This window comes from Aethina tumida, chromosome 3 (genome assembly GCF_024364675.1).
Source record: "Aethina tumida isolate Nest 87 chromosome 3, icAetTumi1.1, whole genome shotgun sequence".
Classification (NCBI taxonomy): domain Eukaryota; kingdom Metazoa; phylum Arthropoda; class Insecta; order Coleoptera; family Nitidulidae; genus Aethina; species Aethina tumida.
The window spans coordinates 16,741,487-16,761,785 of record NC_065437.1 but is presented as its reverse complement, the minus strand read 5'-3'; the positions used below and the strand labels follow the sequence as shown (position 1 = coordinate 16,761,785).

General features: G+C 29.4%; 5 protein-coding genes across 9 annotated transcripts in view; 2 read left to right on the top strand and 3 right to left on the bottom strand.

The window, feature by feature from the left end:
* The window catches only part of LOC109596328 (cadherin-99C), a 380,168-nt gene that overhangs the window by 259,681 nt on the left and 100,188 nt on the right, over nt 1–20,299 (bottom strand). The window lies entirely within an intron of this gene.
* On the bottom strand, nt 214–1,383 carry LOC109596315 (probable tRNA(His) guanylyltransferase). Its single transcript, XM_020011830.2, has one exon. The coding sequence runs from the start codon at nt 1,187–1,189 to the stop codon at nt 275–277; it is 915 nt and encodes a 304-aa protein (XP_019867389.1). The 5' UTR covers nt 1,190–1,383; the 3' UTR covers nt 214–274.
* LOC109596331 (uncharacterized) lies at nt 1,462–8,214 on the top strand. Of its 2 annotated transcripts, none has more exons than XM_020011854.2 (4): nt 1,462–1,537; nt 1,919–2,247; nt 2,347–3,319; nt 5,926–8,214. In XM_020011854.2, the coding sequence occupies exons 2-4, from the start codon at nt 1,926–1,928 to the stop codon at nt 8,054–8,056; spliced, it is 3,426 nt and encodes a 1,141-aa protein (XP_019867413.2). In that variant the 5' UTR covers nt 1,462–1,537; nt 1,919–1,925; the 3' UTR covers nt 8,057–8,214. The 2 variants fall into 2 exon arrangements, with proteins under 2 accessions (XP_019867413.2, XP_019867412.2); XM_020011853.2 differs by lacking the exon at nt 5,926–8,214 and adding an exon at nt 3,490–5,809.
* LOC109596312 (cytochrome P450 4d2) lies at nt 8,276–10,429 on the bottom strand. Its single transcript, XM_020011827.2, has 8 exons — nt 10,197–10,429; nt 9,847–10,056; nt 9,598–9,783; nt 9,091–9,467; nt 8,969–9,037; nt 8,729–8,903; nt 8,505–8,678; nt 8,276–8,451 (listed from the first exon to the last, which is right to left on the bottom strand). The coding sequence occupies exons 1-8, from the start codon at nt 10,366–10,368 to the stop codon at nt 8,291–8,293; spliced, it is 1,524 nt and encodes a 507-aa protein (XP_019867386.1). The 5' UTR covers nt 10,369–10,429; the 3' UTR covers nt 8,276–8,290.
* The window catches only part of LOC109596332 (probable serine/threonine-protein kinase DDB_G0282963), a 42,175-nt gene continuing 35,993 nt past the window's right edge, over nt 14,118–20,299 (top strand). Inside the window, exon 1 of the mRNA XM_020011855.2 lies at nt 14,118–14,392. The gene's annotated coding sequence lies outside the window, so the exon portion shown is untranslated. The remainder of the gene's footprint in view (nt 14,393–20,299) is intronic.

The following is a 20,299-nucleotide window of genomic DNA, read 5'->3' as shown; positions in this document are numbered from 1 at the left end:
ATGTAGGTGTATTGAATTTTAATTACATCAGTCATATAATTTTCACCATCATTGTGCTTAAAATTCACTAAGAACCTACAAGACTTTTGTAATTTTCTTGTTAAAAATATGACAAATTAATTTTGTTATTTATTTTAATATAGTATGTTTTCTATAAAATTGAATTTATTTACATTTCCTTCACCAATATCAAAGTGAAATAAAACAACAATATAAATGTTCATTTATATTACTCATAGAAAACTTATATAAATAAAAAAATATATTTACATTTTCATGATGTCATTGATTCATTATCCAGTCTAAGTTGCTTCTTCACTAATTCAGGTAATTCCAATTCATTTGGCCATTCATAATTCTGGCAGGGCTCAATTTGTAAAATTTCAAAATTCTTTTTCCAAAAGTGATCTTGTATCATGTCTTCATGTAGAGGAAGGATGACTAACTTATATTTCCCATTTTTGGGGCTTTTAATTTTCTTCCTTAATAAAATTGTGCCTTTTCTATACATAATTGGCTCATTATTATAATTGGTATTAAATTCAGTAAATAATAACTCATTTTTATCACTGGAGAATGTACCACACAATCTTTTCTCAGCCTCAGTATTAGTCAAACCACCTTTTAGTACTAGGGCCCAAAATGCAGTATTATATAAGTTATTTATGTGACAATCTGCCTGCCTCCAACTTAGATAGTCCCTTAAATTTTCATCAGTAGGATACAATACAATTCTGGAGTCAAATGCTGGTGGATATTTTAATTTAACATCTTTGAAAAATTCATTCCAAAAGAACACATATGAAGAACTAAATAAACTATTGATGTAGGTCATAATTTTACTCTTCCGTCTATTATATAAAGTTGTGTCTTTTCTCAAAACAAACGAATACTCATCACTCTGTCCATATGACAATAATATATCTTTGAATTCCTCCATAACAACACTTGCAGCTTTATTCATGAGCCACAAGGCTCTCGGATCGTTTGGCTTTTCAAAATTGTGTTTCGTTGTGAACTTGTGGAATGCTCTGCCGTCTATTCGTACCACAATCCAACAGTTTGGTAGAATGTTTTCGTCGGATTCGAACGATTTCACGTATTCAAATTTACTTTTTGCCATCGTTGATGTAGTAAATATTCTCCTGAAGGTTGATTTATGAATTAAATTTCGGAATACATTTAGCATGTTTTTTGTTCATAATGAATAAAATTGTTTGTGACTTGCTTAATATTTAGGTTATGTTAGTTGTCAAATTTTTTAGGTTAGAACCTGAAAATAATTATAATTTTATTATTTAAATAAAAGGATACATATAGTAAATAAATTTCAAAATTGTAATTTTTTCACAATCTAATTTAGATTATTTTTTGGTAATATAAAATATTATAATATTGATGAGTGTGCACGTGATCTCAAAACATCCACGTGACAAAATCTTTCTCTTTTTTATTGGTTGAGATATTTATGTTTATTGGTATACTGTGTTCTTTTCAGGTTACTGTTCTTTCAAAATAATTTTTTGGTGCTGAAAAGGTTTAACATTTATTTATCATTATTGTTTTATTATTAATTGTTGTATGATTGTATGATTGAATGTATGTAAATTAGACTTGATTGCAGAAATTAACCAAACCCAATAAGTATGACTCATACTTAATTATAAATATGATATAGGAAATTAATTATTTATTATTAAAGATATTTAATTATTAAACATTTAGGGACGAAAAAGGTTTAAATAAGTGTAATCATGTAAATCTTATTACAGCTAAATGTATCACTTTCTGTAAAATTAATTATAAAAGAAATTATGTTTATAATCTAATTACGATTAAGTTTCCTAAGCTTTTCTACATTTTGTTTTTATGTTATTTTGCTGTTACCTTTGATTTGATATTAACGATTTTTTTACAGAGGCACAATGACAACTTTCATAGAAAAGTTTCACTCTATTGAAGGTGTAACAATAGGTGAAAGAAAAAGGAATTTCCATGCTTTGTTAAAAGCTGAATTGCTTAATGAAAACCAAGATGAACTTGTCAAAAACTTGGTCCCAAAGACCTTTCTGGAAAGTTTATTTCGCTTAGAAATTTTGATCTGGTTAAAGAGAAAGAATGAACTACTAGAGTTACTGAAAGAAGGAAATGATATTTATACTAGCAAGATTATCAAAGATGGTTGGTGTTTTCAAGAAGTTTTCAATGATGTCAGCATTGAGGAGCTGGTCAACCAATTTTTACCAGGTATGAATTTGTAAAAATTGATAATTATTAACTATAATAACAAATAATACTAATACAATCTCTATCAAACTAATATCAATCATACAATTTCATTTTCAGAGTTGTCATATTCTGTTCGAATGAAGGTATTAAAGAAAGTTAGTGGCAATTTTTGTGAAGAGAAAAATGATAAACTCTTCGACGCGTTAATGGACAGATATGGCCTCTTCTTGGCTACAAATTTCCTTTGTTACTGTACTGTGGAAAAAATCACAGATGTTTTAAGGAACCATGAAATAAAATTGCACTCTGGTCACCTTCAAATTTTCTTTAAGAAGGATCCAAATTTAGTTTTAATTTATGCTGAAGAATATTACAAGAACACAGATAAACATTTTAGCGACACAAAATTTCTAAAGTACATTTCGCAGAGAGACTTGGATTTTTTTTTCAAGCTGCGAGACAAGTGCAAAATGAGCGTTAAAGTCGGCACGAGAACAACCAAAAAAATCATCGAATTGAAAAAGGACGACATAATTGCGAATCCTAAGTCATACACTGGTATCCTCAAGCCGAGCGCAGTGGCGAGAAAACTGCAGAAGGATTTTGAACAGTTTTACTTCAATTTGTTCCCAAAGCAGAAAGTTCCAAATGAAGTGGATTACTGTAGTTGGTATCTTAGACATGCTCCTTCAAAAAGACAGTACAGTCTCTTGGCAGATACATATAAGAAAGTGTACAACAAAGACATCACGGAAAATGAGGACTGGATGGGTGATACGGAAATATTAGAATGCATGATGTCTGCTAATCCCGAGAAATGTGAAGTAGTCGCTAAGAAAGAATACGACAAATCTAACGACAACAATTTCCTCAAATTTCTACCACTAAGCAAGAGCATTCCTATACTCAAAGATAAAATCAATCTTACATCTAATATTAATGATAGAAGAAATCTTTGTCAATTAATGGTGGACTTTTGTGCTTATCACAAGGATTTGAAGGTTTTGGAGGACGTTATGGCTTATTTCTGTAAGAGACACAGGAATGATGACACTTACACCAGACACAACTTTCTTTCTACTATTACTAGGTAACCTTTATGTTTTAATTTATTCATTCATCTTCAATTTAACAATTATTGGGTAATTTTGATAGCTCATGAAGCCCTTTATTTTATATTTTGTTAAAGAAAAAGAAAAGAAAATATTAGGTAGTCAAAATTAATATCTCAAATATTAATAAAATTTTGTTCATTTCCAGCCATTTTAAATATGAAGATTTTAACGAGACTCACTGGAACTGTTTGGTTGACTTGTGGAAATTGCACAAAATGAAAAATGAGAGGCAACCTGAATCAATGCTTCTATTTTATAATATTGTATTTTTGCATAAAAATAACAAGCCAGTAAAAGAAATGGTAGATTTATATACCAAGGAAATATTAGAATCACATACATTCTCCCATTGTTGTGACTGGAAATATAGTCCTGAAATTTCGAAACATATAATGCTACAATTGATTGAGCAAATTCCAATAGAATCAAAAGACAATTTTCAAGCCACAGTTGATAGTCTTTTGTCGACAATTATTGAATTTAATGAGTCTTGTCCTCACCAGGCTATCGATTTTTATAATATTCCTTTATTTGTCACGTTGCTTAAATTGAAGAAGGAAAAGTATCAATACTATGCAAAAACAGAAAGAAAATTGATATGCAAAATTAACAGAAATCAATTTGAAACTGAAGTTATGCAACTTTATTTATCTAATATTCCTAAGACTTACGACATTCATACCGTAAAGTGGTTTTTTAATAACGAAATACTTATTTTTGCTAAGTATTTTGATGGATTTGTTCAAACAATGCTTAGATACAATTTCGTTAACACAAAACAGCCTAATTTATGGTACAAAATTAAAAAATATAGTCACTTAAAACTTGATGAGAAGGCCTCGATGTACTTAAAACAACAGCTATTTAGTGAGCAAAAAGTTGAACATAAAATAAAATCAGTAAAACCATTACTCTACACTTTGAGTCCGGAGGATTGCTTACAATTATTTATGCAATACTCTCCTAAATCCGGAAAAGTGGATATGGATGATCCAGAAGCCAGCGACTTGTACCGATTGCAATGTGCTGTCGCGGAGCATTTGAAATTTTTACCCAACATGTCGGTTGCTTTACCTCTGATTCAAAATTTCTGCATAGGAGATTATCTCGGAAAAAATTTGCAGTCTCTTTATAGTGCCACAAATAGAGTACCAGAAAACAAAATGGAATTAGTTTTGAATAATCTCTCGAAGCAGGCGGTTTCTGTTAGAAAGCATTCTCTGTTTTTGTCTTGTCAGATTTCCAAAGCAACTGTGGTGATTGATAAGTTAAAATTCTTTGCAACCAAAGAACAAAATCTTTCAATTAAAAAACACTTGTATTCCACAGCAGTTAAGTATTTCTTAAAAAATCCGTCCCAAGAGACGTGGAATTTGGTCAAGGAATACATTAATTTTATTGACAAGTCTGACGAAGAGTCCTTAAAAAATTTGGCTTCGTGTAATGTGACGAAGAGATATCGTCATTTGTATTGGCATGCTGCATGGGACTATTTTGAGAAAAATGCTGACAACTTACCTGTTAAATCATACCTCACAACTCTTTTGAATCAGGTTAACAAAGATTTACTGAAACAGTTACCCGTAGAATTTAATCAGAAAATGATTGGTCAACATTTCCTTAACAGAAAAAGTGTCCTTGATGGTTTCACGATTTTAAGATATGCGGTGTTGTTTTTGCTGTGCGAAAACAGAATCGATTCTTTCAAATTAATTTTTTCTGCAATTAATAAGTATAAAGAAGCGTTTTGGAAAGATGTTGGTGATGTGAGGATTTTAAACTTTTTTAACGAGTTTATTACAAAAAATAAAGAAGAATATTTTTCAAAGGAAGCAGTGGAGAAGTTTACGACTTATTGGGACGAGACATTTTTGCCAATAGAAACTTTTAAACAGTATGTTTTACTGAGAATTGTAAAAATATTTCTTGAGACTAACGCTGATCTGGAAGAATATTCTAAAAATGTTACACATTTTATAGAAAATACTTGTGCTGAATATGGTACATTTGTCGCTTCTAAATTAAGCGGCTATATAAGATTTATTAATGGGTTACTTTTGGCTGATAAAACGCAGAAGTTGGATTTCATAAAATCTATCGTGAAATATAAGCAAAATGTTGTTGTTGATGTGATTGCTTTACAATTGTTGACCAGCATAGATCAAGATAGTGGTGATTATAAAGAACTTCTAAAGCAGTTTTTACAGAAAGATGATATTTCATTGCAAGTACTAGTTCATTTACATTGCAGAGGACAATAAAATACTTTTCTAACATAGAAAGTATATTTATTAGTCTTATTTATTACTATAAATTGTGATATTTTATTATGGGGTTAATATGTACTAATGTATAATAGGCACATTATAATATGAAATTATGTTTAAGTAGTAAATTATCATTACAATATATACAATAAAACTTATGTTATTTGAAAGAAATTAATAAAATTAATCATTTCACAATCACTTTTTTTATTTAATTCTACTTTTAGTTTCACAGAACCTTTATGAGCAGAATATTTTTATTAATCTGTAAGCACATTCATTACCAATGTTCTTACAATTTACTTTTTTTTCAGACATTTTAAATGGAAAGAATTCAATGAAAGTCATTGGAATTACCTTGTTGATATGTGGAAAGTATGTAGCATGAAGGATAGCTATCAACCCTTTTCTATGGTATTGTACCAATACGTAGAATTTCTGTATCGTAACGACAAACCTATTAAAGAATACCTTGAATTAATGGTTAGTAACACGATTAAGTTAAGAGAACTAGTGTATTTCTTTGATGAAGAGTACGATCCAGATTTGCGAAGGACCTACTACATGAAATTGATCGATGAAATTCCGAAACAAAAGACCAAAAAAGAGCATATTGTAGATCTTGATTACAGTTTAATGTGTGATATAGTAAATTTCAACAAGAAATTTCCTGATAAAGCGGTTGATTGGTATAGTGTTCCTCGTTTCGTGGAGTATCTAACAAACATAAACCCTGATGATATTACATATCAATTACGAGAAGTTATTAAATCAATGGTATGCAAGAAGAATAGAAATGAAATTGACAACAATTTTAAAGATTTTCTGTTAAACCACCTCGATGGATTTTATTTGCGAGATGATATTGTTACTTGGTATTTTAAGAATGATATTAAATCACTTGTACCCGTTTTTGAACGAGTTGTTGACTGTTTGATGAAGTCCCGATATGTCAACTTTTGGTATCAAATAAAAAAATACGAACATCTTGACTTAGGGCAAAAATCCGCACTCTACATAAAACAACATGTCGAGGATAGGGAGGAAATGGGTAAAGATAATACAGGCCTCCGTGGCCTGGCTATAATTTTACCTCAGGAAGAGTTTTTATCATATGTCGAAACGTATATACCCAAGTCTGATAAAATTGATTTGGAAGACGTGAAAGAAACGGAAATATACGAATTTCGATGTAGTGTAGCGCAAAGCGTCAAGTTTATGCCCAAGGTGTCGAAAGTTCTGCCGGTACTACTGCATTTCTGCAAGGGAGACTATTTAAAATCGTCACGTCATTCTTTATACAGTGTTTCGTATAGAGTGCCCGAAAATCAGCTGGATTTGCATTTGGAAACTTTGTCCTCTAGGTCGGTGTCCGTTCGAAAACATGCTCTCTTTTTGGCTTGTAACATTTTTAAACGACAGGTTGTCATGGATAAACTGAAAGAATTTGGATCGAAAGAAACCAATAGTTCACTTAAAAAACACTTGTATTCAGCATCTGTCAACTACTTCGTGCGAAATCCTTCTGAAGAAACCTGGTATCTCGTGAAAACTTACATGGATTTCATCGACACATACGATAGTGAGTCATTGAAGCAGTTATGTGATTGTAACATTACAAAAAAGTATTTTTCTTTGTATTGGCAATGTGTCTGGGAATATTTTGAAAAGAATAAGCAGAATATTACGAAAAGTCCTTCATATATGGCTACACTTTTATCAAAAGTCAATAAGGAATTAATTTTGGGGTTGCCGTATAAGCTTTCTGAAAATATTATATCCGAGAGTTTTCTAAATAAAGAAAACAAAATTAGCCATCACCACGGAATTACGAAGTTCGCTGTATATTTTTTGTTGTATGAGAATAGGGCCGACACACATAAATTAGTATTTGATTTGGTGGAGAAATATAAAGAAGCTCATTGGAAACATCCAAATGTTTCTCATAATGATATCCTCACATTTTTCAATGAATTTATTGAAATGTTTGATAATGAAGTATTCACAAAGGATACTGTCATCAAATTCAGTGCTTTTTGGGAATCAGTTTTCACTCCTGTGGAAGCTTTCAAACAATATGTAGTGTTGAAGATAATTAAAATTTTTAAAGAATCTGAAGGAAATTTGGATTTATATTCGAAAAGTGTTGCTAGTTTTATTGAGGAGACATACACAGTTTACGGGCCTTTAATTATTTCGAAATTAGCTGGATTTATTCAAAAGATCAATGAAAAATGTTTGAAAGAAGATGATGAATTGATATTTATTGAAAATGTTGCTAAATATAAACAGACAGTTGCTTGCGATGTCATAGCTCTGGAATTAGTATCGAAATTCGGTGACGGTAACGACAAAGTGAAAGAAATTATGAAACGAATTTCAGAATCAGATAATATATCCTTCCAGATCTTACTAAATTTAAAAGCTAATGAGCGTTCATTTTAAAAATATTTATAAAATAATATAATATATATTTATGGTAAACAAGCTGCAATAAACATATACGTACTGCATTTAAAAATGTAACAATATACAATATATTTGCTCTATTTTATAATAATGTTTTCTAGTTGTTATGCACAATAAATACTTATATTTAACTATATACGTTTATTATTTTAACCTTAAAATATTTAGTTCATAGTAAATTTAAAATAACATCTGAATTTTTTTTATTTTTTATTTACGTCTCTTAATCCTCATGAAAACACCATTGGCCGATTTCAGTACTGTTTCGGCAGCTAATTTAATTTTGTGTTCAGGTATACTGGGTAAAAGTTCATATTTCCTTATCAATTTTGACAATATACATTTCATTTCCAACATTGCAAATTTTTGCCCTAAAAAATGTGTATGTACGTTGTTGCTATATACTTGATTAGAAAGACAATACCTATACAATTTCTCGGACCAGCACTAAAGGGCACATACGCAAAAGGGTTTTTTCCGTCCATCCGATCAAATCTGCTTGGATCAAATTTTTCTGGCTCATCGAAATTATCTTTATCTCTGCTAACTCCATAGGCAAATATTATAATGGTTGTACCCTTGGGAATTATTTTTCCATCTAAAAAGTATTATTAGAAATTTTTTTTTGAATCAAAAAATTAAATTTACTCTCATATTCTATATCGTCGCTCACATCTCTGCTATAGAAAGGCACTGTAGAATAGTACCTCAATGTTTCTTTTATTACATTTTCTAAATATTTCATCTCTTGCAAATCTCTCATGGTAGCGGGTCTATCTTTATCTTCAAAAAATATGTTACATTGTTCTTCATACGCAAGTTTCTGTTTTGATAAATTAAATTTGTTAATATGTAGATTTGATCACATAGAGATTGATATAATCTTACTTGAACTTCAGGATAATTTGCCAAAAGATAGGTTGCGAAAGTCATAGTTGATGAAGTAGTGTCATGACCCTAAGAAAATTCAGACAACTTGAGACATAAAACAATATGTACATTTAACTTACCCCAAACATGAATGTGTTGACTTCGTCTCTGACTTCTGTGTCCGACAAGGGATTACCGTCAACGGTGGTACTAAGAAGCATATCTAAAAGAGCCTTCTTCTCTTTAACTCCAACATCATCTTCATTATGAATCACTTTTTCCACTTCATTTTTCAATTGTTCTCTGCGTTGACGGATAACACTGTCAGTTTTGTTGTGTAAAATCTTAACAGCCTTTTGTTCCAACTGGTAATTTTTAGTGAATCGGTACAACACATCAAATATTTCGATGGGGGAAAACGCTCGTTCGATAAGTAATCTGCACATTTCTTTTACACTTCTTACGTAATCAGAGTCCTTGTTCTCTTGAGCATTGATTGACACACCCATTGCAGTTTCTATAAGTTATTTATGTTTAAATATATTGTAAAATTAATAGCTTTTATACAGATTATTGAATTTTATTTGCATATTCAATATCTTATATATTTTATTAATTGTTAACTGCAATTATTATTACTTCCTTACCACAAATTATGTCCAATGCACACAATGTAATATAGTTATATATATCAAAGCCATTTTTACCATTTTCCTGTTCTAATTTATTTATCAAAATATTTGCATTTGTATCAAATACTTCGATAAACTTATCCAAAATTTTGAAGTGAAATGTTGGGGTTACGATTTTCCTCTTTGCCCTCCATTTTTCTCCTTTAAACAAAATTATTTCTTTCATAAGACTCTTACAGATAATTAACATTAACTAGTTCTTACCACTGGATGTTAGAAGTCCTGCCCCTAACCAATTCCGAAGATAATTATAATCGTAAGATTTATTTAGGAGTTTAGTGGAATTGCTGCTTAGAACAAACTCTATGAATTTGTAATTCGTTGTTATCAACAATGGCATATGCACAATATTTATAAGTATCAATTTTTCGCCATTGCTATGTTCTATCATGTTTTGAAGAGTTTGTAGATATTCTGAAAATAGCAAAAAATATATACCATATATTTTATTTAATTGATAAGTTGTAACACATGTATATGTAGAAAAAAATTGTGAAATCGCTTTAAAAATTTACTTTTTGTCACTTTTACTTTATTTGTTGTTTAAGACTCACCAGTTGAAGCACCGCTAAATTCCAACGCATTACCAAGTATGGGAAGACCACGTTTCTTTTTGCACCATTTCAATTTATTTCTAACGTCTATCACCTGCTTTAACCGTCCGTATACGATACATATGAAAAAAACAAGAACCAAAGAGACCGTTAGTTCCGCAATGATACTCATTTTGGAACGTTTCACTTATTTGCACTGATCTACCTAAAAACTAAATATGAATGCAAATTTAATTGAAGATGAGATGTTTGTTGAATGTTGTTATTGCATTTTTTAATCTTTTGTCTGACTTTAATTGGTCCATAATTTACCGACAATAACAATTCGATTGTTTTTGTAAACAAGTTTATGAAATTGTTTATATTAATCAATTTGGCACGAAACTAAACATAAATAAGGAAGTACTGTTTACGTAGTGTTTATTATTTCTTTGTCATGACCACCAATGTTTTTAATGAAAGTAGTACAGCATTTCAACAAAAACATTTGCGAATAGTTTGAATAATTTTTATATAGATACTGTTGCAAAATGCATAATGTCGCAATGTTGAATAGATTTTTATGAGCATAAACACAACTATTAAAAGTTCAAGCCACACCTTTGAAAAATTATTTTTTACCGAGTCCCGGTAATGAATCTTATTTGATTCACATAAAGAATATTGGTAAATCTGTTGACATTTAATCACACGTATTTTAAATGAATTTGGTAATTCTGTCAAGGACAATACCATAATTCCTTTATTGAAAGAGCAAATAATTCTAAATAAGCGATGTGAAATATTAATTTAATTGATAATGAAATATTGTCATAAAGTCGTCGTTAAATTTAGCTTAAATAAGTAGCAGAAACTTTTTAGTTGCCGGATAAAAATAATTCGGCAATTTATTATATTATTAGTTTCAATATTAATTATTATTTTAGCTCATTTTTTTGAGCTAACATATGATTTATTCTTAAGTTCTTATAACAGCAAGTGTTAAATAACAAAAATTGCGTATACTTGTGAAAAATGTATTCAAATATATTATTGTCTCATAAAGTTCTGTTTCCTTATCTGAAAATCGAGACAGGAAGTGATCATCCATACTTTTAAAATATTCGCACGAAATTAACACAATAGGTTCCATTAATAATAATGGGTATTATTTTTATGAACTTTTTAATACTTTTACCTTACCACACTCACGTAAGGAAAGTTATTACTTAATCCAAATTAGAATTAATTACAAACGTAACATCGAAACGGTTTGATTATTAATAATATGTGCATAAAGTTGATTGATAAAAGGAATCCATCGATAAACTAAAGGTTGTGTTCATGTGACCATAATCGATAGTTCCCATCAAGTAATCCAGAAAATAATTAGAATCTCGAAGAAGTGAACCGATTGTATTGTCATTACTCGTCCGCAATTGTTACAAGACCGACATGATGGTACAGATGGGTAGAATCGCGTCGTTATAATCCGGCACGGTAACCTTTGGCAGTAAATGCCGTCTGTCAGTCACGACCTCTGCATTATTTAACGGCGATCGATCCCGGTGATTAATCAACGATTTTGCGATCCACTTGATTAGGGCGATAATTCGCCGTTTGCCCGGCCACCATCTGCCCGCCCCACGTTTCGTCATACCGCACAATATAATTTCGTTACGTGTAATTAGGGTAATGCCATACTATACCATAAGTAACGGAACTGATTTTTTCCCCTGTAAAACCATATGCGATGTAAAAACTATGTCATGGATATGTTTTATTTATAACTGTTGACTAATTATAATTTTTCAACGATAAATCAAACAGTAGAAAACATTTTTTGGCAAAATTTAATGCAAATTTCGATTGGAACCTTTTCTAAAAATGCATTGTTCCCACTAACATATGCTCATTTCTCCTTTTCCAATAACAGCGATGATTAACAACAAATGTCCCCACATTTTCTAAAGTGCATTTTCTGTAGTTAGCATATTAGGTGTTAAAAATATACAGTAACAAATACAGCAAATTATAGATTATATTTAATTTCACACTTTTGCTTTTATGTAAATTATTATACAATTATGGACAATAAGTTCGACGTCAAATATTTGCACCATATGTCACTTCCGATGTCCAATTAAACTTGTAACTGATGAATGCGCTAAATGTTTATAGAAAGTAGAATTGGTTTCACCTAATAATATATGTTATTTCAAAGGTTAATAAGTTCAAGTTGTGTATCAAACTTACACAACAATAATTATTAAGGGCGTATTCTGGTCTAGAGGCATAAATTTTAGGTTATTTTTCAAGTGCAATAAGAAAGAGACAAGGAAGATATTTATGAATATTTAAAGAGTACATTAAAAAAAGTGAAAAAATTAAAATTAGAAAACATATAGACTGACAAAGTGGGGAGTCCTAAAAAATTGGCGAGTCTGTCTGTCACGATGGTATTTCTCCTAGAAATCTGAAAAAAATATTAAAAAAAAATATATTAAGCTAATTTTTTCCGCTAAATTGCGGCTGCCAGGAAAAATGATAAATTTGTGAACCATTTTTTTACATTTCCAAATTTTTTAAAAAATTGAAAATTTATGTTAAACTGTTAAATTAACTAATTTGATAGAGGAATATATAAAGAAGTAAATGGGTTCAGTAGAACTTGAGAAATTATGACAATTTAAAAAAATATAGTTTCAAGAAAAAGGCGTTTAAAGTTCCTCGCAGTCGAAGTCACAAAGTGATATTTTATATGTAAAGGTTAAGGCTTTCGTCAGGAAATAATTCCAACAAACGTAGACCTATAAACCTGAACAAATATAGATATGGTATTTTACTTACTTACATTTATTCAATCTGCCATTTCTGTTTCATATAGGCAACATGATCGTAGGTAGATGAGGACGACGGTTTGGAACTATATTTCCGAAAATAATTTGAATTTTGAAAAATTTTCTTGTGGACATATTCCTAAATGGTTAATTTAAAGCTTTAATACTATGAAAGAAAAAAAAATCGATTTTTCTGTATTTTCTGAATATTCTTTCATTCTTATTTACAACTTATTAGATCTATTCTTATATGATTCTGAGATTTTTGATTTTATATTTTTCCTTTCTGAAGAAATTTTATGTGTGTTTAATTAAATTTTTGTTTAAGACTTTAAAGACATTATAATCCTTTTTTATATAAATAACTTTTCACAATGTTCTCTGATATTTTTGACATTTGTACATAGGACATTTTTGAATAACTTTAGTAAATATTATACAATGTCCTTTTTTCTCTTTGTTAGAGGAGTTTAAAAAATGGGATTGATCACAAACGACAATTTAGTATGAGAAAATAGATCCATATGCGGAGTTGCATGTGATTTTTGTATATATGAACTTTACAGAAGCAATAATTTTTAATAAAGACAAGAATTCGTGGTTTTAAAGAGTTTGGTGTAGTGAATAAACAAAAGCAACAAACGTCCTTTTTTGAAGAGATACATTATGCCGATATGTATGTATTTTTTTAACAACTACTCTTTAGCAATTTAAAGGATTAGTTCAAAAATTGTGTCTGACAGATCTGTCTAGGTAAATTGGTTTAGTGCTATCTAAATTTTGATTGAATTAATTATAGTTATATTTTTCAAATTAGTATAATTTTCATCATTTTTTATTGAATCGTCTAAAGAAAGTTTAACCTCTTTCTGCGACAGGACGCCCGTTAACAAACTCCTTGTTACATCAGGCAACTTACAATCCAGGAAGCGTTGTGGGGAACGTTAAAAATCAATTAGTCGGACCAAATCACTTGGCGTTTTCGTAACTTCCCAACTTCCCCAAATTTTCCAGATCTAGATCTGACGAAACAATCGCGCTCCCGAAATTACGGTCGGACCTGTGAACTTTGGCGGCGTCTTGGTCAATCCGTGCCGTTTCCACAGCAATGCGAATGCGAGAGCGGCCTTTGTTTGGGTATGCGTGTGAGCATTGTGAAAGGTCGTCGCCGGATTAAGAAACGGCGACCGTGCGGGAAGGAGCCCACCGTTTTGGTTCATCGCGGGCTTCTTCTGCATCCTCCTAGTGCGAATCACGCCGCCGACTAAATCTCTCAGTTCGAATTGTGCGGCCGCAAAATAGACTGGTGTCGGGATCGCATCCACGTGCACTTTACGTACCACGATCACATCGGTGCTTTACCGACTTACTGAACAGGTAAGTCCATGTGCTTTCGGCGTGTTCGGTTCTGTGATCAGTGCGAGCTTTATGGGATTTAATTTATTGGTGGAAACCGGTGATTTTTGGCAGGTTTGCTTGTGTTGGAACGATGCTCTTTTACAATGTTCACTAAATTTTATTATTTTTTTTATGTTCATATGTATGTTTAACTAAAATATCGTAATCCTCTGATGAAAATCAATTAAAAATCCAGAGTAAATAATATAAAATTAATGCATTGAAAAGATATTCAATTTATTACTTCAATAAAATTTATCAAAATTAATATATAATAAAAAATGAAAATATTATTATAAACTCAGTAGTTTTAATAATGTTTTTTAATGTTATGTACATTTTAAATTAAAAATTTAGAAAACAGTACGGAACATATTATTTTCTTAAGAAATTTTCCTTAATAAAATTATTCAAGTATTAATTTTATTATTTATGATCAAAATTAAATTTATATTAATGGCTTTCTAGAAATGTAGGAGTATTGTGTATTTTTATACATATATATAATTATCATAAAAAATAACTATTAATTTTTGAGCAGCGGTATATAATTTTATTTCTTAAGAAATTGCATTTTTCCTTAAATAAAATCCTACAGATATTAATATTATCATAAAAATTAAATGAATACAATGATATTTATAATAATTGTTGATAGGACTTTGTAAATGATAATGTAAAAAATATGTATTAATTATTTATAACTTAAAATCAATTTTGCATTTAACAATACCAAATTTTTTTTTGTATTATAAATATAAAAAAATAATTTTGGAACAGTAACATATAATTTTTTTCTTAAGAAATGCATTTTTCTTGAAATAAAATTATGTAGGTATTATTATCATTATTTATCATAAAAAAGTAAATTAATATCAATGGTTTAGAAATTTCCAAATCATTAGTAGTTTGTAAATGTTAAAGATAAACATTTGGATTCTTGTCTTATTCATTTTATAATTAAAAAAACAAAACATGCGCATCCGCCATAATTTGATATATGGAAAATGCATTTTTGCAATTTTCAGAATTTATATTGTTTAAATGCCCAGTCAAGCATAATCTTAAGTAACACTTTGGTAAGTATTTAAACATTTCCATCATTATAATTTGTATAATTTAGAAATAAAAACTTATTGGTTCGTGTCATTTAACCTTAAAGTAAACCAAAAACCTAATTATTCTAAATCGGTAAAATAACACAAAAGTCTAAAATAATCTCATTGTGTTTATAATTAACCTCCTAATTATACTGAAGTTAAACTTAATAATCCTCTTCCAGAACTGACGATAAATATTCATTGTCATTAAGTCAATTTTAAACAGTTCGTTGCCTTCCTTACTTTATAAGGTGTAAAATTACGTAATAAATCACAAAAGCTCTAACTTCCCATTGTTATGTTTATTATTTGAAATTAATATTTTTAGAATGTACTCGAATTTGAAAAACATCTTAAATTACATCAGGAAGTTGTTCATATGTGTAAAGGTTAACGATTTTTAAATGAATCATTTTAATTTCGGTAATGTCTTCCTATTTTGTCATTACCTATAATGTTATTATTTTATCGTAGTTGTGAAATTTTAAAATAACTGTGACATACCTTATCGAAAGCAATCAACTATATCTTAATTATTAAATAATACTGATAACCATCAAATCTCTATAAGGACTGAGTAAGTAAATTTTGCAAAAAGTGAAAGCTATGATTATTTATTGTTCCTAATCAATACCGGCGGACAAAAACTCATGTGAATCTCGATAAGGTGTTCAATGCATTCGTTGAATCACGTTATTTACTTTACTTTCTATAGTTGTAGTGATTGAGTATAATACAAAACTTATAAAAACGTTTTGAGAACTATTTAAAAATGAGACATGTTAATTTTGGATAAACAATACTGTTTAAAAACATTTATCTATTTTAATAAATAAAAAGAAATAGAAATTGAATTAATTATAAATAAAAATAAATGGCTTTATTTAAAAACTTGAGTTTTCGATATGTACCTTGTGGCTACTGAAGATTAAATGAATAAAATAAATTAATTATGAATATAACGATACTATAATGAATAGAAATTATCTTAAATGAATAATTAATATTATAATGCTGCCTTAATTGATTCTTATTATACAAATTATTGTATTACTATGAATGAACACGTTACGAAGCTCATGAACATGATGACTTAAAGGTGCTCTTCCTTCTAATCCCAAACGAGTATTGTTATTTAACACTCAAATAATAGTAATTTGAATATTGCGAATGTTGAAAAGAATTGTGTCAATTTACGGACCATAACAATGACGAAAATATGACAAATATCAGAAATTATCTCGTCGCCCAGAGTGGAATTCAATATAACGAACACCTTTCGTCGCAACTCATCATTAAATCCGAAAATTTCCAAATCCACAATTACTAAAATTATATTATACAATACTGACATTTCGAGCAAAAAATACAGTTATTGAGAGAATTGTACAATCGGCTTAACTATATTCAGCAAATGTAACACTTTAAAAATGTTTATTTTTTACCTTAAACTTGACGTTGTTAATTAATTAAATAATTCATTTATGCTTTTAATTTCTAGGTCGGAAATTATTTAAACTGGCTTATTAAATTAAAAATTTACACATTTGTTTTGTTTCTTTAAATTAAGGTTGTTAAAATTAATTGTATGTGTTTCCTTTGATAATGAACTTTCCAAGCGCGAGACAACTGTTAAAGATGTACCAAAGTCTCAATTTTCTACGTGGTTTGAATTAAATTAATTGGTGAAAACTAAAGGAAATACTTTAATCTTCTTACGAAAGAAAAAATTAGTACACATACAAACTCGAGTAATTATATTAGACCGGGTCTTTCTCTTAAGACACCCTGAATAGCTTAACCTTTTGACTTATATAGGAACTTTAGATTCGCAGAGCACGTTTCAATTTCCATTTTGGGTCAGTGGTACTTTCTTTGATGCGAAGGGATATGCGGTAGTTAATTTAATATTAAACGCAGGGCGTTGCCTAATAATCAACACCCTAGGCTTTGACTTTATCTATCATATTTGCAATTTCCCACTTTCATCGCAAATATGTGTTCCCAATCTTACGTAAACAATATTTTTTCATTTTTACACAAGAGAGTCAATAAAATATTATAGTACTTTGAACAATTAAATTATTATTTTTTATATTAAGAAGAAATTGAGTATTTACTCAATTACTTTGAATTCATTTGTTTATTGAATAAAACTTAGAAATATGGTAGGTAAATTTACGTAATTATTTAATTTTTCTTGGTGTGATGTCATTTTAGGTAAAAGGGTAAAACAAAAGTAATTCCCAGTTCGTGAGAATCCAAACACAAATTGCGTTTCCTAGTCCTATTTGCATCGTTGCATTGTTCTTGCACTTTTATAATTTCCTTACTTGTTAAGTAAGTATAAATTGTGTATAATTGAAATAATAAGCACTCGCACGTTTCCTTAAACTCTATACCCCAAATTCTTATAAATTACTCAATTTCATCCATTTATTTGTTGTTTGAATTTGACATAGAAACGCACATGTTAATCCACATTACCTTCACTTTACATAATCCGCCAGTTAAAGATGAGCTTGCATGTTGCAAGTTTTTATACATATACTGTATCGATATTTTACATAACCTCGATGAATTGCCACTGATAGAATACAACCAGGTCGAATATGCCATTAGAATAACATTTTATAACTTGCGCAACAATCCTAAATTTAGTATAACTGTTTCCTCCTCGAAAAAAGTATATTTACAAAAACTTGGCGATTTGACTGAAAAGAAGAAATGCGTGCGATACAGTTTAGAAGTTCCTGGTGAGGTGAGAAGGTTAAACCATTCAGGCTATTCAAAGTGAAAGACACTTTCGGTGCGGTTATGTTTCTGCACAATTACCAGCAACATCGCGGTGTTCGAAATGTCGTTTGGTAAAAGGCTGATAAGAGTTGCGAGCAATAAAATTATTAGCAATACACAAAGCTCGGTCTTTCTTCCTGATTTGTACTTTCACGTTTGCATTCCGACGGTTATACGGATGCATTATTGTTCGTAATCAATTAATGAAGATATATTGGGGGAAAAATTGGCTGATTGATATCTCCCTGCTTAGGCACAGACCATTATTTATTAATTAACGTGTGATATATGATTAGTTGATTGCGAGGCAAAACGTATGTCTGTGAAATTTTTAAATTTTGATTCACTTTCGATTCAAGCTGGTTATAGTTTGTTAATTCGTCGGGCAATCCAATTTACAACCGCAGATTTAATCGGGATTATCGGCAATCAGACTAGGAAGAAATTAACCAAGCTTTAGATCTGGAACAATACTTAATTCCTGGAGTCACGAAATTTGAATTGTATTTGCCAAGGAAAATGGTAGCAGTAACTACTTATTTAGTTCTGAATTAGTCTAGAATGGCTTTTACAATTACGTGAAGACGATCGTGAAATTATCTTAGATGTGATTGAGATGGAAACTGAAGAAATCTATGATTATTTAATCTGGATAATCTCTTGTTTCGTAGAAATTATGAGATTTTCAATTATTGGTTTCAGATTTATAAAACTTTTACATGCGTTTATAATAATAAACTTTTCATATTAAATTATTAGTAGTTAACATTAAACATTTTTGCATTAAACTTTATTATATAATTAACCAATTATAAAAAGTGTTTTGTAATTTTACTTTCTTTAAGATCGAAACAGATGTTAAATAAATTTGTCGTTTAGCTAGTTACATTTTTCGTTTCATTATCATAATTTTTCAATCAAAATCATATTAATGACAATAGACTAAAATTCAGACAAGTCTTTCTCAACGGGACATCTCTAATTTATAATTTTTAAGATTGCTTACACAAACAATAGAAACATTGTTCTATTTTTAATAGATACATCATTGTCATGTTCAAAGTGAATCTATGTTCTTAATACATCATAATTATTATTATCATAAAATATTTTCTTTTAACAAGATATATTTTTATATCGTTTTTAACGAGGCCTTACTAATTTAAAGTAATAATTAATCTCTATAAAATAATAATACATTACTGCATTTCGTAATAAATTTCATCAATTTCATCGACAGCCTATTAACATTTGTAACCACCATTTCTATTAAAATGGGTTTATGTTGATTACTAACCTAGCTGATAATTATAAAATATTATTAATAAATCCTTTAAATTATAATATATTTTGTAACTGCCTAATTTAATAATTAAATTATTGATAGTCACCAAAAATGGATTTATATTAATTAACAAAATTAATTTGTATAAAATAATAATATTCCAAAAATGAAAACTATTATTGTATAAACCTTAAATAAACCGTATTTCATAATATAATCATCATCAGCCTATTAACATTTATACCTGCCATTTCTCTAAACCGGCAGTCAATAAATTCCTCCTTATTTAAGAAACAAAGTGATTATGGCAAATTAATAACGACCTAAGAGAATTTCTGTTTGTATGGGTCACTTTTACCATTTTCCCCCTTGATTTATGTAAACATCACGCCCACTCTAATAGCAACTGTTGAAAGGTCAAATCGAAATCGAATTAGGCTAGATCACAAAACATTTCATGAGTTTACAAAATGATTTCAGAAATCTACTTGTAATTATACAGGCACAATTTACGTAACCAAATTTTCGGATTCTTGTAGTGTATCATCAACATAAACTAGATAATTTTGCGATGTGTTAATTTTTTAAAATGATAAACTACTACTTGGTTAACAATTTGTGGTTTGCTCAATTTGACATTTACTTACCTGGTTATTGGAAAACATAACAGTCACATTAGTTTTGACACGAAGCTTTTAACGAAAG